Consider the following 22247-nt stretch of genomic DNA (forward strand, 5'->3'; position numbering starts at 1 on the left):
TTAAATACTTATGTTCTACTGGAAGATTTGGTGGCATGCTGCCAAAAAAAAAATTTAATTAAAAAAATAATCCAATAAAACAAACCTGTCCCTCACATTTTAAAAAGCAGAATGGAAAACAATGTATTTTTTTTTAAATGAAAGTCTAACAGGCTTTGCTTGTTATTGACATGCAAATTAGTCTAAAACATTTTTATTAGTGGAAGTACTTTTCTAATTGGATGAAGTATTGGTTATAATTATGATTTACGTATGTAATTCCTGTGGAGTTGGCAGAACTCAGCTTCTCTGTCAAGTCCCTCTCATATCTTTAACACAACATTTTTACTCACTGAAATAATTAACAACCCATCATTTATGTGAAGTTATAATCCATAATTCGCCAAACAGAAATACAAAACGTCAACACAGGAAGTTTAAAACCAAGACGGTTTAATAAATGCATGCAGAATCGTACCTGATCGTCGCTGGTGAAGCCTTTGTGCATGACGTGGTAGAGGTGCACCAGGAAGTCACTGTTGGGCAGGACGTCTTGATGTTTGGTCATCATCTCACAGATCAGCTTATACGCCTGCAGCTTCCCAGCTTTGAACTCTGACGGCAGCATGGTAGCCTGAACACACACATTACAGGTCGTTCGGTATTCAATATGCTATTCCTATTCAAAACAACAAGTCGCAAGCACATGCGGCGAAACATGCGCACTGCATCATACTGTATGCTAGTGCCAACTCTTTACATCTGTTCGCTTCTCTCCTACTCTCTGTGCTCATTTACTCAATAAAGCTGTTTTCAATTATTTATTTCTGATGTCATGTGTGTAATGTCCAAGGCTGTGTATTTGTTTTGATATTTTATGTTTAGCCTATATGAGTGAAAACTAATCACTGAAGCTCAAACGTGATGCGTAACACGAGAATGAACCTCATTGGTTCTTCTCACTTATCAAACGAACATGCTTGAGCTTCAGTTTAACACAACTGATGTGTGAGTTGATCAATGTTTATATGTGAATAAAAGCCTAAATTCAATCTGTTCATCATATAAAAAGATCGAGTCTCTTCAGAAAATGTGGACTAAACCGCTCAATTCACATTAATTAGTTTTATGATCTCTTTATGAACTTTTTGAAGCGTCACAGTGGTAGTTGCGTAGCTGTCAATGGAGGGACAGAACGCTCACAGATTTCATCAAAAAGATCTTTATTTGTGTTCTGAAGATGAGTGAAAGTCTAACGGGTTTGGAACGACATGAGGATGAGTAATTAAATAACAGAATTAAAAATTTTTGGTGAATGATTTTTGTGGAAGCCATGATACATTTTTCAGGATTCTTTGCAGCATTTATTTGAAATAGAAATCTTCAAACTCTCTCTCTCTCTCTCAAAAAAGAAAAAGAAAGACTGACTGACCTTAAACTAAATCCAATCAGAGCTAGACACATCTGGGACACGTTATTATCAGGCGTGAACAGTAATGTTTCTTGGCTGATCACTTGTGAAACAGGGCAAAACTGTTGTAGTCTAAATTTGAGAGAATGTTCCTGATGGGCTGTTTTGAACGTGTGTTACCTTGAAGAGCCAGGACGCCAGCATGCGCAGAGGAGGGAAGAACAAGGGTCTGGCCATGGCTGTGTCTGTATCCACTCTGATCCCTAGATTATCTCTGATCTGAAACAAGAGTTCGACATCAGGATCTTGTAAGGTAACCGTATAGAAGGCACTGTGGGGAATGAAGGGAACCCACCTTGGCCAGCTTGTGCCAGAGCTCATAGAGGTAACTGAAGACCTTGGCGTGGATACGGGCACAGCGGATGCTGTTCACATCACCCAGAATCCCCAGGATCCTTCTCCAGAGAACGAAGGCCGAGTCTGCGTGCCAACCGGTCAAGCTGCCACCGGCGATGATGCTGACATCATCGGCCAGAAACTCGCTGCTGTCTGCGAGGAAGAGCAGGCACACACAGAGTCCATTACAAGAAGTAGCATTTATACTTATAAAAGCCTTTTAGTATCATTGTAAAAATGTCCCATAAGTTAATGTTAAGTTAATGTTTATACAGTTAACTTAAGAATAACTTCTATATTGTTAGTAATATTTGATGAACGCTTTATATTTGATGAATATTTAATGAACACTTACTGGACTGAAGCAACTTCGGTTTACTTGATTATCTATACATAATTTTTTAGAAAAATCATGTTAAAATGTAAGTATCAACTATGATCCATCAGGCTTTTGATGAAGGTTTATTTGCTCATCTCTTAATCATTACTGTATTCTGTAAAACAGGTTGCATCTCTTCCGGCTCAGGTTTTTTTGTATATGCTTTTTTTTTTTTTATAAATATAAAGTCGTTTTACTCAAGATGCCTTCAATGTAGCAACCAAAGATGAGTATAACCGATGTCCATCACATTTTCAGATGGATATCTAAAAGTTTTTGATTGTTCTTCTTCTCACTAACATTTCGATATTTAAATGGAATAAAAAAGGCAATAAAAAGAAGAGCTATGTTAGCGGATTACCTTAAAAGCCCATAGATATTGCAGTCAGTTTGTTCTGCTGTTAACACTTTCTCCGACTAACAGACGCAATGAGACCAACTTCCTTGTTTGTTCCAGTGATGTCCGGCATCAAGCCAATGGCATTGCATTATATGTTTAAAAAATACAGAGCATAAATCTAAGCGTTTAAATATCTGTACCACTGAGAAGCACAAAACTTCATTGCACAGTTGTGCAATGTTATTAAAAGTATTCTTTTCTATTCTATTCTTACCTAGACATATTATTGGCAGATATAGGGCCCTATCTTGCACTCGGCGCAAATGACTTTGTACACTGACGCATGTATCATTCCTATTTTGCACCCGCGCAAACCGGACTTTTCCCTCCACAGACGCACGTCGGTTAACTAAGAAATACACTTGCGCTCCCCGGGGCGGTTCAGCGCAAAGAGGAGGCGTGTTCCGGCGCAAACTTTCCCTCATGCTATTTTGCTGTTCTATAAAACAATTGCGCCACTGACCAGAAAAAACCTAGTCTAAAGTCAGTGGCGCGTTGCGCGTTGTTCATTATGCTATTTTAAGGGCGCATGCTTGGCCATAATCAATGTAGCGTGTGCACAACGCGCATACACTTTGATTCTCTCATCTAAGCAGCAGTTTTCATTTTTGCAAATCATACATTATAGATAGATAGATAGATAGATAGATAGACAATTTATTATAAAAGCATACATGTAGCTTACACATTTACCCAAATTATCATACGCCTGTTTAACAGAAGTTAATTTGGGTGGGTTTCTCCATCCCCAATGTCACTTCTCTGTGTTTTACGGCCCTGACGAGAACGTTGCTCTCCTCGGCTGTGAACCGCTCCTGGCGCGCGCCTGGCAAATCCACCGTTATAATAGGAATCCGCTTTAGAACAAGCGCGCCTGCTCTTAAAGGGAATGTGAGATGACGCTCTGATTGGTTTATTTCACGTTACGCCCAAACCACACCTATGAATAATGAAGCTACTTCAGACCAACCCCTTTTAGATTTGCGCCAGGCGCAAGAGGCATTTATCCCGCCGGGAAAATAGCAACAGCGCCGGGATCCGCCCACAAAGTTACTTGCGCTTTGCGCTTTGACACTTGCGTTTCAGATCGTTAAAATAGGGCCCATAGAGTGAAAACTGATATTTATATGCATTTTATGTAAGTAGTCTGTTCTACAGTTATAAAGATCTCATTGATTTACATTACAAGCATCAGAATTTCATCTTTCATCACACTGAGTAAATATATATTGTAGCGATTCAGTAGCAATTTATTAATAAATGTCGTGGGGCAGCGCTGATAAGTTTCTGTGCTCCTAAATGTTTCTCTGTGTGCGAGTGACGTATACCAGAGTTTCCGCTAGAAAAAAATGGTGCCGGTCAAAGTGACCGGCAGAGGTTTCGTTTAACAGACATTTAGATGATATGCCGGTCAAATATCGCCTCTTAATTAGTCAAGTTGAGGAAAACTGGAGGCAGGCTATGTAACTTAAAAAATGACATAATCAGGCCGTATAGAATGCAACATGTTATTATTAGCCTAACTTTCAAATAGACGGAAAAAAACATGAACGTCCGATTGGCGTCAATCAACACCAATTGTTTTTTACTAAGGTTTCACACACATTCACTTTTTGAAACATTGAGGCACGGATGTACCTAATACAAATAAATAAAACATCTCCAGTTAACTAGCAGATCATTCATTTAGTTCGCTATTAAATAAGAGATCTAGCGCTAAAATCAGTTGTTTTTTAAATCAAGCCTGGCGCTCGTGTCCGCTGCTATCAGTTGCATGGCAACGACGTGCTGCGCGAGTTGCGCAATCTTCACTCGGACGCGCGTTTCAATCTATCGCCGTTGCGGAGACTCTACACAGGCGAAGCACTGCTACTTGGGCGCAGAGATATCACGCAACACCTGATATAAAGCTTGCCACAAAGAACCGGCGAAAGTAATGATTATGCATGAAACATTTGAATTGTTGATAAATTGATAAAGTTGACGATGCAGACTCGCCATCTTCGCAGGAGTGAACGTGCCTAGAGAGAAATGCTCACTTCATATGAAGTGTGCACGCGCCGGCGCCTCCGTGTCCTGATTATATTGTCCACTATATTTGCTTCTTATTTATTAATCCAGGCAAATTTGTTGATGAAACATTGATTAAAATGAAGATACAATTTATACGAAACGAAATAAACTTTAAAGAAAGGCTTTCTACAAAACAAAACTAAATAAGTGGTCAAAATCTGACCCATTCCAAATGTTTTCCGATATATTGGTCATCTTATGATCCTATCTTACTCATCTCATGCGGTTCCCTTTTCATATAATCAAAATAGATGAAATAAAAAAATAATAACATTATATTATTTATAAATATGAAACGTATGTTTAAGTTTTTTAACTTATAATAAGCGTCACACCGCTTCGCTTTGCTCACATGCTCTGGTGTGTATGCATGTGTGTGTGCGTGCGTGCATGTGGTGGAGGGGTGCGATTTTCGAATAATAATCAATCCAGCGATCTTCGAATATTATTTTTGCTTGAAAATTTCGTTTTGTATAAATTGTATCTTAATTTTAATCAATGTTTCATCAACAAATTTGCCTGGATTAATAAATAAGAAGCAAATATAGTGGACAATTTAATCAGGACACGGAGGCGCCGGCGCGTGCACACCTCTCTATAGGCGCGTTCACTACTGCGAAGATGGCGAGTCTGCATCGTCAACTTTATCAATTTATCAACTTTATAAATAGGCTAATTCAAATGTTTCATGCATAATCATTACTTTCGCCGGTTATTTGTGGCAAGCTTTATTTCAGGTGTTGCGTGGTATCTCTGCGCCCAAGTAGTGCTTCGCCTGTGCTTCCAAACATGCATTTGCCCACCTATCTAAATGTAGGGGAGACCGTGAATAACCCCAATTTAAAAAAAAAAAAAAAAAAGGTGGAGTGTTCCTTTAAGGCTAGCCTACCTGGGCCTGGCCATATTTGAAACGTCTCACTCAATCGTTCGTTGTTTAGGTCTATATTACAGCCGTTTTAGGCGTGCGCTTTATTTGAAATGCAGCATGCAATGTTGTTTAATAACTTTCAAACGGTAGAGCCTGTTCCTTTATAACATAGCCAAAGGTCGGTGTATTTTTGCTTTATACATTTTAGGCTTATTCTCAAATTCATATTGTGTTAGGGGGGCGGGATTATTACGCAATTTTAATCTGCCAATTTGACCGGAGAGATTTAATTTTGTCGGACATTTCATTTTTTTTTCCCGGCCAATGTCCGGTAATTACCGGACAACGGAAACCCTGACGTACACATGTGTGTGTGTGTGTGTGTGTGTGTGTGTGCGTGCTTAAATGAAAACAGCGCATTAATGTAGAATGTGATTAAACTGACTTGGAACTACCTGTGCATTAAACGGTTTTAATACACTCCTTCCAGCCAATCAGAATCGAGTATTCAGACAGACCATGGTATAAGAGCCATAAAAGATAAATATGATGCTTTATAAAAAATAAAAAACACATATGCAAACTGTTCTTTTAGATTAAAAAATAAATATTTTGTCTAAAGGTTCAATAAACTGTTCCATCTAAAAAAAAAAAAAAAAAAAAAAAAAAAATTGGACTATTTCATTTGTCATGCTTTACAGGGTTAACTACAGGCCTGTCCACTAACTCGAAGACTTGAAACTGTTCAAACTGCCCCCATCCTCTTATTTTTCCCTGTATAGTGAATGTCATTCAGCCCACTACAGGAGTGAACGAAAATGAATGAGTGAACAATAACATTGATGTAAATACTGAGGAGGGCTGTGAAGTTAATGCATAAACAATTTCATCACACACACACACACACAACCTTATACATTATACAAAATAAATACTTGCTCGAAGCAAGAGAACCTTAATTGGTTTGTATATGAAGCATGTTTGAGCTTCTGTTAACTGCATCTGATGTACAGTATGTGTTGATTAATGTTTATATGAAAATAAAAGCCTAAATTCAATCTACACATATAACTTTTGGCCCTCTACTGGTTCCAAAACATAACTTTTTCAATAGAATATAGCTTCAGCTCGGCTGCTCTGTGAATGAATGTGGACCGAGACACCAGTGAACACAGATACAGGATTGGACAAATAAATCATGCTTTCTTTGTGATTTGCTGATCCATGGTCAAATGTTCGTGTTCATTGTGACAGCAACCTTATAGCTTTGCACTATGAACGCACCAATTAGGCGTCACAGTAGCCAGAGCTGTGTGTAAAATCTGTCCTGACCACTCTAAAATATAAATCATTATTATAGGTTCATCAGTGTATTTGGATGAAGTAAATACATGGTTTGCAAGATTTTTTTCCACTCTTCCTTTTAATTGGTTTATCATGTAACACAATCATGTCTCTTGGATTAAACCTTTACATTTATTTGCATTACTTTTACAATGTCATAATGAACTTTTTGATTAAAGTTAAAGTTTTGTCAAAGTTGTGGTGGAATGAAATCTCTCAGGTTTAATTAAACATATCTTTTCAATATTGATGTTCCGAAGATGAACGAGAGTCTTATACTTTGAGTGAATGACGACTGAATTTGAATTTTTGGGTGAACTATCCCTTTAAGATAAGTGTACGTCAACAGATGTCTCAAAAGTACTACGTTATTTTAAAATTCTGTTAGACAGGGTATCTGCACACTTTTTAAAGTCAAATTTAAGGCTTTTTAAGACCTTTTTAAGCCATGAAGAAATCAAAATTAATACCTTACATTAGGGGTGCGCAATATTGAAAAAAAAAATTTCTCAATATTTTCAAAGTTTTGTTTTATGATAATTAGATGATATTTTACTGATTGTGTTTGTGTACTGGTACCATGGCTGGTTTAGGCCTGTTGTTGACAGCTGACTCACGAAGATATTCATATTTTTCATATTCTATGCAGTGGTCAGTTCACAGCAGTGAAAGGAATTAACATTTTTTTTATTAAAGGGCAATATTTGCAACCTTAAATTGAGTTCCAGGGGCATTTTCACCCATATATGGACTTTTTTTTTTTTTTACTTAGAGGTATGCATCACCTTTTATGTCAAATTCTAACATTCAAATTAAATTATATTAGAATAATAACACAATACCACTGTTACCAGTTATATTAAATCATTAAATCAAAATCCATCTTTGCAGTGCAGAGGAGACACAGAAGCAGCATCAGAACTGGCATTAATATATTTATACTCCATTTACAATTGCATAAATAAAGCTATGATATATTCAATTCTTTCAATTCTTAATTCAATATTTAAATATGAACTGATTTCTAATTGTAACATTTTAATTACAGGGTACTTTAAATGTGAAACTAAACCCGCCAGTAGGTGGCGGCAAGTCACTGTCTCAGGGAGTCATTCATTCAAACGATTTGTTCAAACGGCTGATTCATTCAGGAACTGCAAGTGATTGTTCATTGAATCGTTAAAATGATTCGTTCAAAACGCGGATTTCAGTCAAGAAATCATCGCTGTCTTTTGCATTGAGACTCTGCTACGGTTTCATTTTGAAATTCTCGTCAGCGAAATAAAGGGAAAACATAAAATAAAGGGATTGACAATATTGTTTATAAAATGTAACAATGTTAATTTAACTGTTATATAAAATAAATATCATATTTGCTATTGTGCACGGGAAAACAGCCCTCTTGCTGATGTAATATTGTATGATAACAACATATGATATATAAAATACAAAAACTTTATACGTCTATTAGGGAACATACCTAAAACTGCACTGACACATCACGCAGTGAAAGCAAGCATGAGAGACAAATGCGATGTCAGCTCGCAGTGCGCCCTCGTACATAGTTAACGTTAAAGTAAAACAATGATTACAATATCATAATAGACAATACACATCGCACACCACTACGCACATAAAGAATGAACTTACAATTGAACTGAAATTAACCAGCTTTCTTCTCCTCTCCTGCTGTTTCGCGTGCAAAATGTCACGTGAACGAGCAATGCACAAAGAACGAATAGTAAATAAAAAAGTACGCTAATTAGATAGTTTTAATTTGGAAAACATTTAGATATGTCTAACTCAAATTGCCATTGAAAATTTAAGACCTTTCATAAGTCAAAATAAGACTTTTTAAGACTTTTTAAGGCCATAAATTTTTAAAATCTAATTTAAGACTTTTTAAGACTTTTTAAGGACCCGCGGATACCCTGGTTAGAAGTATTAGCTTTTCTACTACATCTTCAGGACACTAAAAAGTTAATTGCTATACGGAGGGAAAACAAGGATAAGAAAATGGACAAGGGAAACAAGAAAAAACAGACTTAAACTGCCAAAAATACTGCTGTAGATTCAGTGGATCGGTCTAAACCTCCCCGGTGTAATATGCAGTAGATCACACTGAACTCTACATCTGAGGTGCCTTAGCGCAACCAGCACAAACCTTCCAGAACATTATGGATTATTTTCCAATGTTTGTAGTTTGAAAATGTTGTATTTATGGTGTATTTTCTACCTTGCAGGAGAGAAATGCTGATAAACGAACTGACTGACTTCAGATCTGTTTTAGACCCTAGTGAGTTGCCTACCTAGACAGCATTTTAAGAAGTAGGCACCTCAAAAGCAAAGACTGATCCAAAAGGTAAGCAGCAAAATAATGCTGCATTCTAAGATTCCTTGTTTTAGACAAATTGTCAAGCAGAAATGCACGTATCCTTCATGGATAAGGCCAGGGAAATGGGAAATGCCATTTCTAAAAATACACTGTAAAAAAAATGATTTCTTGAATTTATAATGAAACAAAAACATATTGGATTATGTTCTACAAAAAAAAGAAGAAAAAAAAAGTATTTCTACTTTAAAATGTTACATTCAATTCAATGTGTTACTTTTTTTTTTTTGAGTGTGAAATTTACAAAAAAAATTGAGTGAAAATTGGTTCAATGTAAATCCCACACCAATGTTTTTCGGTGCACCTCATGCAATACTGAGCAGATTCTCAACATATTTCATTCTAATTACTAATGGACCATTTCACCCAATAACTGCATGTGGTTTTTGCATTTCCTGCAGTTTCGTGGTTGTGCTAACGCCATTGTTCGTTGCCACGAATATCATTTCAAATCAGTTATTTATGAGATTCCATTTTGGCGAAGATGTTGTCTTAGGAAAAAGTCACCTATGCGAGGGTTTGGAAAAATGTTGTCTTTGAGGGATGGAGGTAGAGTGAAGTACAGAGGATGAAGGAGGTTGAGAGGATGAGTGCAATACCCAGATGGTGAGGCATATTCATGGCATCCTCCAGGAGCTGAGGGCCCTCACAGCAGCCATGAGGCAGGAGGAGAGCCGGAGACACTGGGGGACAGTGAGGAAGGGCTGCACAATCAGACCCTACACACACACACAACACAACTATGGATGGCAGGGTGGTGGTGGTGGAATCACATTACACACACACAGGGAAATCAAAACACTTAAAGACACAGACAGCTGATAATGAAATTATTTTCTAATAACCAGTAGCAGACGCTAGGATGATTTAAAGCAGTGGTTCTCCACCACAATATTCAAAGGCACTTCTCTGTAAATTCAACTTCAAGATTTAGTTTTACACGCTGGATATTTTACAGTCGATTTACTGGGTAAGAATTAAGAATTTTGACCCAATAAACTAGAAAAATGTATATCCATTATAAAAATATGCATTGAGGTTTAGGATTTCACTAATTTACATGACTTTTCCAAGTCTAGAATTTATTTAATTAGGGTTCCTCATATATTCAGGTTTTCCAAGATCAAAACTGTTGTCGAAGGGGTGAATTAAAATAAGAAAATTGAGATTTTTTGTTGTTTTAGCTCATTTTAATACTTTTTTGTTTTATTTTACATCATTTTATCAGTTATTTTAGACCAAAACATTTTCCATTTAGAATTTTTAAAATGTTTTACTTCATCGAGATGGTACAAAACTTTTTAGCACTTACTATATGAACACAAAATAATTTGTTGATATAATTAGAAAATGGTCTTACAAATCCCACTTGTGATCAAAAATGACACCATAGTAAATGAATGAAATATGAAAAGAGCAATTGCACATTGTCTATTTTGAGCTCAGAGGTCTTAAGTGAAGAACAGTCGTCTTTAGGCCCTTTGAAAGTCTGCTGAGGCCCCCTAGTGGAGCCCCGGGCCCCAGGTTGAGGAGCACTGATTTAAAGGAATGTTCTGGGTTAAATACATCTCTCTATTCACAGAGTCGGTGGTATGCTGTCCACTAGCACAGAAACCATACCAAACAGTACCGGTACCTCAGTTTTTTTTTTTTAAATAAAGTAAATTAATTTACAATAACGCACTTACAATGGAAGTCTATGAAGAGTAAAGTAAATTTGCAACTTTACTCGGCTTCGCTATTATTCAGCAAACATAATTAGGTAACAGTTTATTTTAAGGTGACGTAGTTACACCTTACTGCATGTACTTACTATAGTAATAACAGTAAAGTATGCATAATTACAAGTAACTAACCCTGAACCAAACCCTAACTCTATAGTAAGTACATGTAGTCAATTAATATCACTCAGTACTTATTTGAGTAAGTACAATGCAACTAAGACACCTTCAAATAAAGTGTAACCCATAATTAGTATTTGAGCTGAAAATTGTGCAAAAACTAGGTAGAAAAAAGGTATTTTCTAGAATTTTTCTAGGTTTTGAGTTATTCATTATAGACACACACACACACACACACACACACACAGACACACACACACACACACACACACACACACACATATATATATCATGTAAATATTGAAATATTGACATAATTAGTATTTGAGCTGAAAATTGTGCAAAAACTAGGTAGAAAAAAGGTATTTTCTAGAATTTTTCTAGGTTTTGAGTTATTCATTATAGACACACACACACACACACACACACACACACACACACACACACACACACACACACATACATATATATATATATATATAAATATATATATATATATATATATATACAGTATTTGTAGGTGTATTTGTATGCGTGTTCCATGTAAACAGTACTTAACAACTAGTACACAGATAATGATCCTATTAGTAAATGAGCTAAATATATTGGGCAAGGCAAACAATCGGTCGATATCTGGGTATTTTGAAATCAACAACTGTCAATAACGATGCCCACATGACCAATTAACAGTTCTGTTGAAACCATTCTAAAATCTTCCAAAAATCTTTATGAAAAAACGATTAGGAATGCAGGTTTCTTCAAGCGTCTTGGAGACGTTTCTTCTGGATTTAGTCTGTCTCAGTTCTTTCTGTTTCTTCACGTAATCCCAGATGGACTTGATGATGGTGAGATCAGATCATACCGGCTGTTGTCAGACTCCTTGTGCATACAGAAATCTCACTGGTTTATTACAATTATTCGCAAAGGAATGGTCGGCAATGTAATGTCTCCTACTGAAACACTACAGCAAAATATATAAATAACTGCTTAAAAACATTTTTTTGGGTGAAAATACTAACGTGCTTAAGACTTTTGCACAGTACTGTGTGTGCTTAAAAACAGAAACATTTACTTTTATTACTGTGCCTGATTCAATTACTTGATCAAAGACATGGTTTGGGGATCAAGAAACATTCATTCTTATTACAGTATTATCAATGTTTAAAAGAATTTTGCTGCTTAATATTTTTGCGGAAACTTTTTTTTTTTTTTCAGGATTCTTTGATGAATACATAGAGAACAGCATTTATTTGAAACATACATCTTTTGTTTAAATCTAAATGTGCTCTTGCTGTTATTCTGGTGCTGTACAATCACCTCATAGACTTCCAGTGTATGTGCTGAGCGTTGAAATTATTGTCAATAAAATGACCCTCAATGACAGAATAACACAGACGCTGGTGTATTTAGCCCAGTTTCTATCACCTGCTCACATGACAGATACCGACACCACGGTAACGGGTAACAACAACACACACATTAAGAACAACACAACTTTCAAGCACAGAGGCTGACAGACAGGAGGTCATTACAGTGGTAGTGACGGGACACATGAAGGTTCAGTACCTGCCAGTGCTTCAGTGTGGCTGAGCAGGAGACTCCTCTGGCTCACTGTATCCGCTGTGACACTCATGTCATGAGTGGAGGGAGAGTCCGGCTCCTCCTCGACCGCATGCCACGCCAGCAGACCCACCTCCGCATCGTTCAGATAACCGTTAGACGTCTCACTGCTCACACTCTCACCTGACAAGAGAGAGGTTACACTGACATTACGATGCATTCAGTTAATATTGACAATTATTTATAATAGAAAGTTGCTCCTTTTGATATTTTCACTATACTATTGCTTGACCCTGATATTTTTCAATTGTATCAGAGCAGCACGATACACTAAGTGTAAATCCGGATAAATTAAGAATCACAAAGTGTTTGATAATCTACTTATATTTTTACAGGTTCAGACAAAATGTTAATTGCTGCAGTCTATTTAAAAATATTTAATTTAATGAATTATTTAAAAAAAAATGAGTGATTCAATGACTCATAAATACATTGAATTCATAAAGACATTAAATCCACCTTGTTTCATTACAGGATGAATCCGCAGGCGTTTCAGAATGATCAAACCAACATTTGAGATACTGTGCAATGAAAATGTTCTGTTGCGCATTGAGGGATTTATTCGGTAAATGTGTTTCCATTGTAGTTTATGCACGTCTTCTTATTGGATAAAAAATGTATCCACGTCAATTGAGAGCACAAGTTAATAATAAAATAAAAAACCACACGAGCGCAACGCCGGTTTTGGTTTCGGTTTCAGTTTGGCTTGAAATTAGTTCGTTTTGGCTTGACGTTTATATATAGCTACTTTTTATTTTTCATTCTTGTTCTGCTCTGAATACCGTTAAATTGAACGGATTTATTGAGAAGTGAGGGGAACTAAAATAGCCTATGTTTATAGCGTTGTAAATTGTAAATATTTTGCTTTATTAACCAGTATTTTACATTAACGTAATAATAAAATGTGACATACACCATTTTTTTATACGCATCTTTTCTCTCAAAAGCTACATTTTATATGTGTAGATTATTTTTTAACTATGCAGCAAACGTTTTAAAATATCTTGAAAAAATACTTGAAAACGTACTTTTTAGATCGCTTCAGCATTTCAATTAGTATTAATCGGTCAAAATTCATACGGTTGGTTAACCAGTTAATTATGAGCATCCCTAGTTTTCATGTATTGAGGTATACAGGAACAAGCAAGCAAGCAGGGGAGAAAGAAAGGCAGAAAGATTTAGATATATCTTCTTTAACCCTCTGGGGTCTGAGGTGTTTTTGGAGTCCTTGAGATGTTTTGACATGCACTGACATTTCTGCTTTTTTCAGTTGCTTATAAACATATTACTGGCACAGGTGAAATTACACTCTATTTAGCACAAACAGGGCTACCATAATATGTGAGCAACATGTATGTACATGTTTGTATTTTTGAGAGAATATTGTTTATGCATGTTTATTGATAAAACTAAAAATTAAAGTTTCTGAAATAAGGCCACAAAACACATACTAAATATGTGTCCACAAGACTTTTGACAAATGGAAGTTGTGGCCTAGAGTATTTGGTTCAAAATGATCTGAAAATCATCCTTTCTAATCATTCACATAACACTTTTTGCTTTAAATTAGGGGTGCACGATATATCGAATCAATATCGTTATCGCGATATCACGTTGCTCGATATCAATATCGAAAATCTCGCGATATTTATGCGATATTTTGTTTATGATGCGTCCGGTCCGAGATGCACCGTTGCATTTCCCCCGACTCATTTCCTGATTCTGCTTCTCCATAAACAACATGAAATCAAGGAGAGGGTTAACTTTTCATGCTACAGATTTCCCACAGTGGTCAGAAAGAACAGGGGAGACACTTTGTTTTTCTCAATATGACTGAGTCGCTACTCGCTCCAAAGCTCATCGCCGTCACTCTCTCACTTCTCCCTTGCTCTACTACCACACAGTCCCCACACACACACACTTGCCGGCTCGACGCACACACCAGCGCACAATCAGCGGCCACCTGGCAACTTCATGCGTTTTCACTGATCGGATACCTATCTGATTTATCAAAACGATATTCCTTTTACACCTGGTCAGTGGTCACATAAATGTGTTTTTGCTAAACGGATATAAATCCGATCTTCAATTCCCGCGCTATATGCAGATTTAATGGAGTGCACGTCACCGAAAGCAACAGTTATGATCTGCATTTTACGATCATCAGCTAAAATGTCAAAATCAAATAACGCAGTGAGAACGGCAACAGCCCTGTTAAGATCATTCCGTTTATTTACTTTTAATGAAGATAATTGTGTGTAAAGGGTCTGCGACTCACTCTCACTCTGATGTGCATAGTTTCGGATAGTTTGCGCGTGCTTGATGAAGAGATGCTCATCTGCGGTGACGTGTTGCTGCTGCGCGCGTCGTCATATCTGGCCATAACATGACATGTAGCCTGTAACACGTTCTCTTTTTTAGCATTTTTGGGAGGAGTAAATTTTACTTATGTGGTTTCAACAACGAGATGCATTTACACTTGTCCAGTTTTGTCAGGAATGCGGCTCAGGCCTCCTCCTGATGTGGTGTGAGCGAGCGGATTCAAACCCGTCTCAAATGCGTTTCGGAGGGCATTCACACCTGGCCTTTTCACGATCAGATAGCTATCCCATCACAGAAAACGCATAAAGTGGCCAGGTGTGTTCTGTAGACTTGCTCTTTATTTATTGTTTTTTACAGTGTAGTGTGTTATATCTTTGAAGAACAAGAGAAGACGTTCGTAATCTTGTAAATCTTTACTGAACTCAAGGCAGCATATAACATAGACCACACATCTAGCTTGATCAACTCCCGGAAACACACTGCCCGAAAACACATATCTCCACCCCAGAACAGCCACGCCCTCCCCAGGCTTTTAGCCTCTTAAAGGAACCTCACTCTTACAATAGGCAGTCAATACATTACATAGTGTACATACAACCAGTAAAACATGTCCTGTTCTGTAGACATGGTTATTATTTATTTATTCATGTTGAACCAGTCCAATATGACTGTCAGTTGAAATAAACCTTATTGTAAGAACTTGTTTTATTTATTAATCTTTTTTGATGCGTTTTCCCATAACTTTTGTTATGGGAACGTTTTACATACGTTTAAAAATATCGAAATTAATATCGATATCGCAATATTCTTTATCGATATCGCAATATCACCTTTTTGTCAATATCGTGCACCCCTACTTTAAATTGTGAAAAACATTTTTTTGTTTGAAAGGCAATATGCGAATGGGCGTGAACGGCCCAACCCCCTCATGAATAATTAGATGATTCTCACCTGAGGAGACAAAGATGCATTCATTTCATTCAGGTGTGTCACAAGAAAGAATGCAAGGAAAATATACAGTATATACCTATATACACACACACACAGACATATATATATATATAAAATCAAAATATAAATGAAAGTCAAAAGCACATTTTTAGTCATACCTGGAAACAAATCCTGTTCAAATAGGTTATATGGGCCATTCTATAGAATTGGTTCAAAGTTAGAGTTGGAAACATCTTGAAAAGAAAATTGTCTTTTTCCATAAATCTCTTATAAAGTATTATTTTTTAAAGTATGGCAATACATTTTATTATACATATTTCAAAGTTAAGGATTCATTATTTTGATATAGCCTAGCTGGAACAAACACTATAACAGTTGATAAGTTTATTTTTGACAAAACATACTATATATTTAACATATGAGCAGAAACTGCTAACAAAAGCTTATTTGATGTCTATTTTAGAGTTAAAACTTTATAATCGATCCTAAACTAGTCAAACACACACACACGCAGAAACATGATTCAAATTTAAACAGTAGGCTATTTTTGCGTTTACAGACACTAACGTTATTCTATATCGCGATTAGAACAAAGCACAAGAATAAAACACTTACAGTTCAGCTCGCTCCACGAAGTGAAAATAAACCAGCACTTGTTCTGAGGTAGGTAAATGTCCCAGGATTATACCTCACAGCCGCGCCAAACGACAGTACATTAATCTGACTAAATAAAGTGTGTTTACAGAGTTTGTATGGGCGTTTTACACGTCTCAATGTGTTGCTTCAGATCATTAGCGTTTGAATAGCGCGCGCTCTCCCTGGGCGTGTCACATTAGGAAAATAATGAGCTGAGAGAACGATAATGAGAATGGCTGACACATCTCTCTTTTTATATAGATTGCATAAACAGGGAATATTTATTTTAGTTTTAAATTAGATAATTTAAAAGTACAAACTTAAATGATCATAAACATATATTGCTCATGTCTGGGTGAATAGTATTCGCTGAGTTTTTTTTAAGTTTAGAGACGTGCTCCAGAAAAAAAGTTCACGGACACGGAGAGGCAGAACGCACACCCTGTTTATTTTCTTTATTTTACAAAAGCACAATATTTTATTTCGATTGTAGGTGGGCACATAAAAAAGTAGACATTTAACAGTTTTTTTTAAATATGTTTCATAAATCTGTATGACCAGAAATGATGGAGTAGTTTAAGTTTATTTTTCTGCTATGTGAAAACAATCTGCCAAAACGCACGGGTGCATTCTTGGTCCCCAGAGGGTTAAAGAAGAACAATAGAAAGATTCCAGGAGTGACGGTGGGACAATGCTCACTTTTCTCACGCAGTTTATTTTTCAGGAATGTTGGAGCTCCCTCTCCTGGATAATCCAGATCTGCTGGACTGCTGCTCCGCCGGATCAGAATCTGACAAGATCCACAAAACCTCAATGAAACTTGCATGTGAAGAATCATTTAATGAATCAATGCCAATGAGATGTTACTGACCATGGGAGCGTCGCTCTCTCTTTTCCCACTAGAGCTGCTCTCTGACACACACGTTCTGCTCGTATCTGCAGACTCATCTCTCTTCTGACCTGCATTTCATTCAGGCGTCCCACATATTAGAAATCACACCACCTTCGATTTTCAAGCAAATTTCTTCAAGCAGTCTAAAAGAGACTAATTCTTAGTTTATGTTGCATTGGCCAATTTGACGACTGTGGCATCACTTTTTTAATGGCATCTTTTACTAAGTACTAAGAATCAGAGTCCTGCACGGGTCCTGTTCGGTAAATCCGCACCCGCCCCACAGCCGCAGAACACCCGACCTATTATCCGACAGCAACACTAATTTAATTCCTTACCCGACCCGACCTGTTAGACATGAAGACCCGAATTGCACCTGCATTAGGGCCATATTTACTAACAACTTGCGTCAGCGCAAACCCTCTTTTGGCTTTAAAAAACTACTGTCAGGATTTACTAAAGACACGCAGGGATAAATAAGCACTGAAAAGGCATGGACAGGGTTTCCTTTTCAGACGTAAAATTTATGGGAGGGTTTTTAAATGAATCATGCAAGGTGATTTACTAATGTTTGTGCTAGTCAATTTACTGGTACCAGACGCTAGTTTGTGCTGCTCTTGGTAAATTGCGTTGGTCATTTTGGAACTGTGTTCTTTTAGGGGCTGTTTACACAACACAGGTTTCAATTAAAAAGTAAAACATTTTATGCGTTTTGGCCGTTCATTTACACGACTACAGGGCGTTTTGGGTTGCCTGGCTCCGCCCTCCTACGCACTTCCGCTCAATTTTAATTTTCCTTCAGTATTACGTTTGAATTTGCTGTATATTCTTTGGTTTTCTCCGGTAAATGTTTTACCAGTCCAATCAGCGAACAGAGGGAGTGGCTGAGAACGATGACGTTGAGGTGCGCTAGTTTGAGTTGTCATACGTCACGACCAAACGTTAGCGATTGGTTATGGCAGATCCAAAAGTTTTAAACTTCTACAGTAGGTTCCTACAAGGAATTTAACGCTTGTCAATGGAGCAAGGCCACAAATGAACAAATGAAATGTGTACGAGAGTCTGGTGGGACCAGGCTACGTTTTGGCTGCCTGAAAACGCAAACTTTTGAAAACGGGATTCAAAGTGCAAGTTTTTGAAAACGGTCTCCGTGTAAACAATAAAAACGTGAATCTATGAAAACAATGACGTCATGCACATGCGTATTACGTGTTCAGATGAAACACTATTGTGTTTCATCGCCATCTAATGGCCTGGCAGCAGAATACAGCGGTTTTAGTCTTTTTCGCAGATTCGTGTGAATGGAGATGGCGAAGAACGTACTGATGTGATGTCATTTCAAACAAAATCAGGTCAAAACAAACTTTGTTTGCTCACGTATTTCCAACTTCGTTTTACCCCTGAACGAAGAACGAAAAAGAACGCAGTCCAACATGGTAATAATTAACAGGGAAAAAAAGATGAGAACGTGTATCCGTCGTGTAAACAATACAAAACTTTATTTGGAACAAATGTGCATAAATCACAGCATAGGCTACACAGACGCTTAGATGTCACCATAAATTAATAGAACATATTGCCAAATATGAGCCTTTACTGTCATATAATTTTGGGGATATTTTAGCCGATTCACTCTAGATTTAAATGCAGTTGTCTCTCCTGAAGCTCCGCAGTGTATACGTGGCCGTTGGTTCTCTTAGAAGCATGAACAAAAAAAAAACTTTTATTTAAATTGTGAATAGATTATATACAGAAAGCGAGTGAAGAGCGCTCCCTTAATAATGACTGAACCTGAACGCGCTGTAAATAGAAACCTTTGATGGTCTTCAGACTACAGAGTGTGAACACATCCTATCAGTGCGTACCGAATTGAGTCGAAATAGTCTTGGCTATTGGACCCGCAGTCCGCCCCAGCCTATTGATTCCCGACCCGCACCGCAAATGACAAGGTAAATATAATTCCACCCGTTACATTAAATATTAGCGGTTCACCCGTCAGGCACCCGCCTGCGTGCAGGGCTCTGCTAAGAATGGGCCCACCACAGTTTCATAATGAACCACATTTTTTAACTCCTTATAATAACATAAACGGTGTTATAGATGCCTCATCTATAGATCATCAAATCACAAAAGGCTGTGATTTAATGAAATAAGTAAATTAGGGATGCAAGATATAGGATTTTGGCCGATATTCGATATGCCGATATTTTCTAACTAATTTTGCCCGATGCCGATATATTTGTATTTTTTTTTAAGTGCAAAAAAAGCTTATTAAAGCTTCTATTAAAGTCCTCAGTCAAGAGCAGTGAGTGATTTCCTCTGTGTTTTGTTGTTTTATTAACATTAACGGGATAGTTCTCCCCAAACTTTAAATTGTCATCATTTACTCTCTCAAGTTTCTTTCTTCTGTTGAAATTATAAAAGTTATTTGGAAGAATGTGGCTAACCAAACAGTTGCTGTACTTCAGTGACTTCCATAGTATATTTAAGCACAAGAAAGAAATGAATACAGGTTTGGAACAACATTAGAGTGAGTAAATAATGACAGAATTTTTATTTCTGGGTGCAGTATCTCTTTCAGGACAAGCGGCAGCATATTATTACTGTCTCTTTAAGAACTGCATGCGAAGCGTCTAATATACACGCATTTGACAAGCAGATTTTCTCTGTTTGCTTTCACTTTAGACATAACCAACTTTGTTTATATAAACCTTGTGTGTATTTGACAGTATCAGCGCAATAAGACTCGAAAGATTAGTCCAGTATGCAGGCGCTGTGACAGGCTTTTAGTTTTAGAAAAGCGGTTGTTAGAACAGCGCATCAGCACGTGAATGACATGTTTACCTAGCAAGACTTTGACGCACATGCAAATAATGAACTTTTGTGAATTGCAGTGTCCCGTGAGTGTAACTCTACCTCTGCGTTTACATGTGATGTGATGTGTTGTACAGTATGTTGAGATGAAGGCGCCAGAATTGAACTGATAGAATGCACGATACTATGATTTTTCTTCAAAAGCAGATCGTGGAGACATTTTAATCGTCCACGATCAAAAACGCGTGAGACGCACACCCCTAGTTGGAAGTTTAAGTTGCTGGCGCTCATGCTTCGTTCACGGTCGTCACGTGCGCATAGGAAACACGCCACCCTATTGGCAAGGCTCATCGGCAGAAATATTCATATCGGCCGATGCCGATGATGGTCACTTTAAGCTTTTATCGGCCGATACCGATGTTGTCCCGATATCATCGTGCATCCCTAAAGTAAATAGTCTATTGCGCTGTAGTACGCTCCAAAGAGAAGCACGGCACTGTGTTCATGAGATTTATAAACCTGTTTTCACAGAAACTGCAGTTGTATACAAAAATAAAAGAGGGTTTAACTTTTGAAAAGTGAAGAAATTAAGACATAAGTATTGTATTTTACTATAAAAATAATAATTATTATACAATATTTTTTTCATTTACAATATTTTATAGTGCAGTTGTATTACAATAGTAATATATGTATTATAATAGTAGTATATCATTGCCTTAGAGATGTGCAAAGCCAAAGCAAAGGTGTTTTACTTTCTGTAAACCCCTTCAGCTGTCAGTATATGAATGTGTGTAGTTTGAGTGATTGTGCTGGTACCTGGGAAGGTGTCGTTGATCTGCTGTGTGATGTCAGAGGTGCTGCTACTGCGGGGCAGAGGACTGTCTCCATCCCCCATCTCACACTCCGACAGCTGACACTCCTCCACGTCTAGCGGACAGAACAGACACACGGTCAGCAATACTGCACCTCATACAATCACCATTACAGCTCACAAGAAGAAAATGATATACATTGTCCATTCTATTTGTTTTCATACTAATAGGGAAAAAATGTCATAATTGAAGTTTGCTACAGGCAGTTCTGAGGGCACTAATGGAAAACTTGTTTTTGTCTTCATATTTGCACATTGATGGAAATAAAGTAAAAGAGTTGCATCATATTATTTGCAGATTTCCATGTGCTCTGCAAGGTTTTCAAACTCACTGGCTGTCTACACAGTTTGTATGCTTCTGCAAACACACTAAAGTTACTAGATGCTCCGTGAAAAAAAAGCATGAATGAAGTGAGCGAGTGTTTCCATCAGTGCTCTCAGCACGGTCTGCAATGAAAACAAACAGGTTCCTTATAAAAACACGCATACGATGAATTATCTGCCCTTTTCCTGACAAAGCTAAATCTTAAATGAAAGCAAACGGCAGCAAGATGGAAACCGGGAAAAGAAAGCTCTGTGAGAGAGGAAAAAGGAAGTTACCTGAGAGTCTGTGAGAGCAGTGAGAGTTGTGAGAGACACCAGGTAAGAAAGAGCTGACAGTGTGGAGGAGCATGGGCACACTCTTAGTGGCCGGCAAAGCCTCACAAAGATGCACACAGTTGCTGATAGACTGACTTCGCTTAGCTGCCCACAGAAGCAGGGAAAGAGCGCGCAGGGGAGAGAAAGAGACAGACAGAGAGACAGGGAAACAAATCAATTGCATTCTTCAGCTGTGGTAAAAGCCAGACAATTAATTCAAGTTGAAGTGTGTCATTTTTTATGTGCCAACAAAGAGACAATTGAACAAGCAAACTCGCACCAATAGACCTTATGCATGAGAGAAACAAGCGTCCTTTTTTAGCGTCCGGTAGCTCTGTATATTTCTATGGCATCGCTGTCAAAGAGTGAAGTGGATTTGCTTATTGTAGAGTTAACGAAAGTGATCATGAGCGTTG

General features: G+C 37.4%; 1 protein-coding gene across 2 annotated transcripts in view; it reads right to left on the reverse strand.

The window, feature by feature from the left end:
* ralgapa2 (Ral GTPase activating protein catalytic subunit alpha 2) overlaps positions 1–22247 on the reverse strand; it is a 207635-nt gene that overhangs the window by 95274 nt on the left and 90114 nt on the right. The window contains exons 17-25 of one of the 2 annotated variants that reach the window (XM_056255879.1): positions 21793–21936; positions 21138–21248; positions 17484–17572; positions 17312–17402; positions 12650–12826; positions 9842–9961; positions 1746–1939; positions 1571–1669; positions 458–613 (exon numbers count right to left, since the gene is read on the reverse strand). In XM_056255879.1, the coding sequence (XP_056111854.1) occupies positions 458–613; positions 1571–1669; positions 1746–1939; positions 9842–9961; positions 12650–12826; positions 17312–17402; positions 17484–17572; positions 21138–21248; positions 21793–21936 (1181 nt within the window). The remainder of the gene's footprint in view (positions 1–457; positions 614–1570; positions 1670–1745; positions 1940–9841; positions 9962–12649; positions 12827–17311; positions 17403–17483; positions 17573–21137; positions 21249–21792; positions 21937–22247) is intronic. The other variant, XM_056255880.1, reaches the window with a different exon arrangement.

Source organism: Rhinichthys klamathensis, unplaced genomic scaffold (assembly GCF_029890125.1).
Source record: "Rhinichthys klamathensis goyatoka isolate OS25496 unplaced genomic scaffold, OSU_Roscu_1.1 h1tg000123l_1, whole genome shotgun sequence".
NCBI classification, from domain to species: Eukaryota; Metazoa; Chordata; class Actinopteri; order Cypriniformes; family Leuciscidae; genus Rhinichthys; species Rhinichthys klamathensis.